This window comes from Momordica charantia (assembly GCF_013281855.1).
Source record: "Momordica charantia cultivar OHB3-1 chromosome 4 unlocalized genomic scaffold, Mcharantia_2.0 BLBB01000004.1, whole genome shotgun sequence".
NCBI classification, from domain to species: domain Eukaryota; kingdom Viridiplantae; phylum Streptophyta; class Magnoliopsida; order Cucurbitales; family Cucurbitaceae; genus Momordica; species Momordica charantia.
The window spans coordinates 16328550-16333743 of record NW_028275162.1 but is presented as its reverse complement, the minus strand read 5'-3'; the positions used below and the strand labels follow the sequence as shown (position 1 = coordinate 16333743).

Below are 5194 nucleotides of genomic sequence, written 5' to 3'. Positions count from 1 at the left end.
TCATTATCTAGCTTCCTTGCGGATAACAAATTGAATCTGAAGCTACGAATATACCTGACACATAGCAACAACAACTTGGCCCCTTCGTCTGTCTTCAAACAAACATCTCTAATTCCTCTAACTTTAGAGACACTCAAATTCCCCATCTTCACTAAGCAATATTCAACTATAGTAAAAGATGAAAACCAATGTCTGTCTGAAGCAACAGGATCTGATGTCCTAAACTCGTAGTTTGTATTTATGTAAAAACAAATTTATATTCAATAAAGTTTTATTCAATCAATTTGTTGTTGAGTTCATAGCATTGCATTGTCCAAAATCCAATAAACTAAATATCCAATGTTATTCTCATGTAACCGGGACAATATATATACTAGGTATATATTTGATATACCTTTGATATACAAGTGGATAATGTCCCGGGAATAACCTAAAGGGTCTATAGTATATGGATAAGGTCGGTTACCTTATACTGGCAACGCTATGGATACAACCGACTTTGTAAATGTTACAAACGACCCGATCCAAGTCATTCGTGTGGAGACATGCGAGTGGGGGTATCCTATACAATGAGTTTGTATAAGACCGGACCGTGAAATATACAATCTTTAGATGTAACACTGTTGACTAACAGATTGCTCTTTCATAGCATGACCAGACAACTCATTCTCAATCTTGAATGTGTTATGGACTCCAACCCGTAAGGGCTCGTCCTTTGATCTGTATGGGTAAGAGTGGCCCGAGTCATCGACTCAACATTCCTACCATTTTGGGGACGAGAGAGAGTGGGGAGCTGGGAACATAACTTTACAAGATGGAATTCACTTCTCCCCTACTTTAAAGGAGTAGATGAGTGTTCTCTTAAATGCTGACTCCGGGACATGAATAAGGTCTTCACCCTCTTACTGGCCTGAGAGGGACTTCCAGTTATTGGTCGTACCATAATCGGGTTGTTCATTAGAGAAGCAGTGGTATTGAAGGAGTAAGATGTAACTTAGGGGAAAAATGGTAATTTGACACAGCTTGAGTTACGAGCACTTGTGAATGACTGACTTGCCATTAATGGTCGTATATGCATGGACACAAAAACATTCTGCAGTGAGAAGAGTGCAGCTGCGGATCTTTAGTAGAGTGACCCGTAGTTAACGAATGTTGATTAACTCGGTCAATGAGTTTGACCGATTAATCTCGTATCGTTGGACCTTCTAATTTGTAGGTCCATTAGGTCCCCTTCCTAGCCCACAACGGGTCAATCGAGGATCAAGTTTTTGGAAAATTTTGAAATATTCAAATTACTCAAGGAATTATATGTATATTGATACATTATACTACATGGTTAATTTTAAATTGAAACTATATATTATGAGAGATTATTTGAATGAGATTCAAAAAAAATTCAATATGAATAGGATTCATATTATAACTATAGGTTAGAAATAATGTGCATAAGATGTACATTAAAACTATAGGCTATACGAGAGAATTGCTTTTAGAATATGATTCTATTTTGATAATAAATAATTAAGTGTTAATTATTTATTTAGTTAATATATATATAATTATTAATTAGATTAATAATTAATTAATTTATATTAATTAATAAGATTAATTAAATATAAATATAAATATATATAAATATAAATATTAATTGTTATTAATTATTAATATTATTATATTAATATAATATTAATATTAGAAACATTCCCCTTCAATTTTACAGTGGGTGGGGAAGTTTAATGACGTGGGGTAACTCCCGACATTATATTATTTTTAATTTTTGCAGAAGTATTCTGCAAGAACAAAGATAGGCATCCCAAGCTCTCTCTCTCAATTCTCTCGAGCTCAATCTCTCAATTTCCCTCTTAGTTTACAAAAACCAAAGCTCCCACAAGCGAGATTGTCGTTCCCAGAGGATACCTGGAAGATCGGTGGTGGTGTTCGAGTGATCATTTGAAGAAACGTTCTTCAAAAGTAAGTTTTTTTTCTCTGTTTTCGTTCTTTATGTTGTGGGTTTTGTTTCTCAAAATTCAAGAACACGATCGTCGCTTCCGCCGCAAGATTAACATCCTTTCAATTGGTATCAAACCAGCGTTTACGTTATGAACTTTTGGGATTAAAATCGATGTTATTGCGGGTTGGATGTTTGTAGATTTTGGCATTTAGATAGCGTTTTTCTTCTTGATTCGATCATGTAAGGGCCTGGTGTTTTGGGCATTATGTTTCTATATCAAGTCTGTAAGTCGGGGTCGCTCGAAAGCTATTCGTGGCATCAGATTGGGCAGAATTTTGTAGAAAACAGCGAAGAAGACAAAGCAGGCCATGCAGACAGCCCCATGGCGTTGCCGAAGAACATCAAACAGCGCCATAGCCCTATAGCTGCGACTGTTTTGCTGCAGCAGCGGAGCTGTCCCGGGTGCTTTCCAGCGTGGTTCCGCTTCTCCAGTTCACGGTTCGAGGAAGTTTCGGGCATTTTCTTCATTTATTTATTTATTTATTTTCGCTTTCTTAGGATGCCAATATTCGGTCCAACTTTGCTATTTAATTATTTTATGCATTATGAATGTATATTTTAGTTAAATGTATATTGCATAATGTATGTCATATAGTTTTAAAATCCCACCATAGGATACATACATAATATGTATATTTGATATATAGTATGTATGTATGATCATGCATCATATAGCTATAATTGTTATAATGTATGGATGCTTGTTTCATTTTCATGATTAATTAATATAAGTGTTGTATTAATTAGATGAAAATAAAGTTGCATTAAGCATGACATTACTTTAGTTAATATAATCCTTATATTAATGTATCTCGTCAATGCATGATTTTAGTTTTAATTTCTTAAATTTTATAAGAGTTATAAAATTTGGTAGATAGAAATTAAAATCTATAATAAAGAATTGCATGCAAACATAGGGTCTAAGTTAATTAATTTTAAAGGGGTTTAAAATTAATTAGCCCTTAGGTTTATATCTTCTAATATGATTAGGGGGTAGTCTTTTATTTTGTTTTAACTAGGTTTAAAATTAAATTAAATATTAAATATTGTCTATAAGGGAACCTTGTCTAAGCAAGGTTCTGTCTAAGGTTGAGGTACTTAAGTTGACCGTAAGGGAACACCTCTACCTGGGAACCAACCTGGGGTTGAATTAGTCAATATTTTATATGCATGCAATAATGTCATTAGTTTATTAAAATGCTTAATAAACTAAACATTAATCTACAACTACCAATATAAATAGTTATATTGGGCCGACTAAAGATTCACTTAGTTAATTTCACTTAGCCGGGATTTACCTAAGTAATATACCGTAGTCGTAGAATACTAAGTGGGAGCAAAAGAGAATGTGTAATATACTATGTATATGTTTGATATACAAGATATGTATAACATATTTGTCTCTCTCTCACGTTTCTCCTTTATATTCACATTGTGAGTTCCATGCTCGACCTCGTGTCACCTTGGGCGTGGCCTCCCTACGGAAGGTGTTTGCATGGTTCAATATCGAGGTGAATGGAGACAGTATTCATAGTAAGTGGGAGAAGGACGTGTGACAACACATCTTGCGGTCTCCACCATTGGTTTGCACCGTGAGATTCCATACATGACCTGCGTGTCGTCCTAGAGAAACCATCCCTACGGAGGGTTCATTGTATGGGATCAAAACCAAGGCAAACTTCAGAAATGGATAAGGGTCTCTTAGATTTTACTCCAATATTTTCCTTTCCTACGGCGGGATTATTGGGGCAGACCTCTGTGGTTTGAAAATGGTGGGTTACACTTACGGGAAGTTGTTAAGCTAGTTAGCAATTTCCTGACCAAATAAACGATGACTAAAGATTATAAGAATAAGAGTTATTCTGGTGTAAAATTTAGTTGAGAATGTCTCAATTCAGTGAAGGAGTAATTGTTTGCCCTACGATGGCTGTCACTCTAAATCACTGAAGCGTCGTTGCAAAACAATTTTGATAGGGTGCATAATTTTTTTTTGCTAAATTTTGATTGGGTTCAAAAGATAATGCATGAAACTAATATAGTTTTTTTTTTTTACTTTCAGCATGTCTACTTCAATAATTGCTTTGTTAGCAGCGGAAAAACTTAACGGCAAAAACTACAAACAATGAAAATCGAGCCTAAACACTATCCTAATGATAGATGATCTCAGGTTCGTCTTGCAAGAGGATTGTCCTCAAGCTCCTGCGCCTAACGCCAATGTGGCGGTGCGCAATACCTATGATCGGTGGATCAAGGCTAATGATAAGGCCAAGGTCTACATCTTGGCGAGCATATTTGATGTGCTTACCAAAAAGCACGACAACATGGTCAGCGCTAAGCAGATCACGGACTTGCTGCACAGCATGCTTGGATAACCGTCCTTACAGGCTCGACATGAAGCCATGAAGTTCGTTTACAACTCCTACATGAATGAGGGTTCCTTAGTGCGAGAACACGTTCTCAACCTGATGGTTCACTTCAATGTGGCAAAGTCGAACGGGGCCGTCATAGACGAGCAGAGTTAGGTCAGCTTTATTCTCTAATCTCTTCCGAAGAGTTTCCTACAATTCCGTAACAATGCGGTTATGAATACGCTGGAATACACTCTTACCACGATCTTAAATGAGCTACAGACTTACCAATCTCTTATGAAAAATAAGGGACAGGAAGGGGAGGCAAACGTTTCCACCTCAAAAAGGTTCCACCGAGGTTCGACCTCTGAAACCAAGTCTGCTCCATCTTCTTCTGGAAGTAAGACTTTCAAGAAGAATAAGGCCACTGGTAAAGGGCCTAGACCTGACTCCACTATTGTCGCTGTCAAGAAAGGCAACACTAAGGTTGCAGCAACGGAAAGTGTTTCCACTGCAACATAGACGGGCATTGGAAGCACAACTGCCCGAAATACCTGGCCGAGAAGAAGAAAGCTAACGAAGGTCAATATAATTTACTTGTTTTCGAAACATGTTTAGTGGATAACGATGACTTAGCCTGGATATTAGATTCAGGAGCCACTAATCACGTTTGTTCTTCGTTTCAGGGAATTAGTTCCTGGAAGCAGCTTGAAGCAAGAGAGATGACTCTCAAGGTCGGAACGGGAGAGGTCGTCTTAGCTGTGGCGGTAGGAGAGCTCAAGTTGTTTACAAACAATAATATGTATATATTATTAGCTAATGTGTACGTAGTTCC

General features: G+C 36.9%; 1 protein-coding gene across 1 annotated transcript; it reads left to right on the top strand.

Moving 5' to 3' along the window:
- Positions 1-4161: 4161 nt before the first annotated feature.
- On the top strand, positions 4162-4533 carry LOC148211929 (uncharacterized). Its single transcript, XM_088122953.1, has 2 exons — positions 4162-4335; positions 4396-4533. The coding sequence occupies exons 1-2, from the start codon at positions 4162-4164 to the stop codon at positions 4531-4533; spliced, it is 312 nt and encodes a 103-aa protein (XP_087979079.1).
- Positions 4534-5194: the final 661 nt, after the last annotated feature.

Excerpts from the sequence above, each read along its gene's own strand:
- LOC148211929 (XM_088122953.1), top strand. The coding sequence starts at position 4,162 with ATGATAGATGATCTCAGGTTCGTCTTGCAAGAGGATTGTCCTCAAGCT. Across the intron at positions 4,336-4,395 it reads CCAAAAAGCACGACAACATG|GCTCGACATGAAGCCATGAA; the intron begins GTCAGCGCTAAG and ends CCGTCCTTACAG.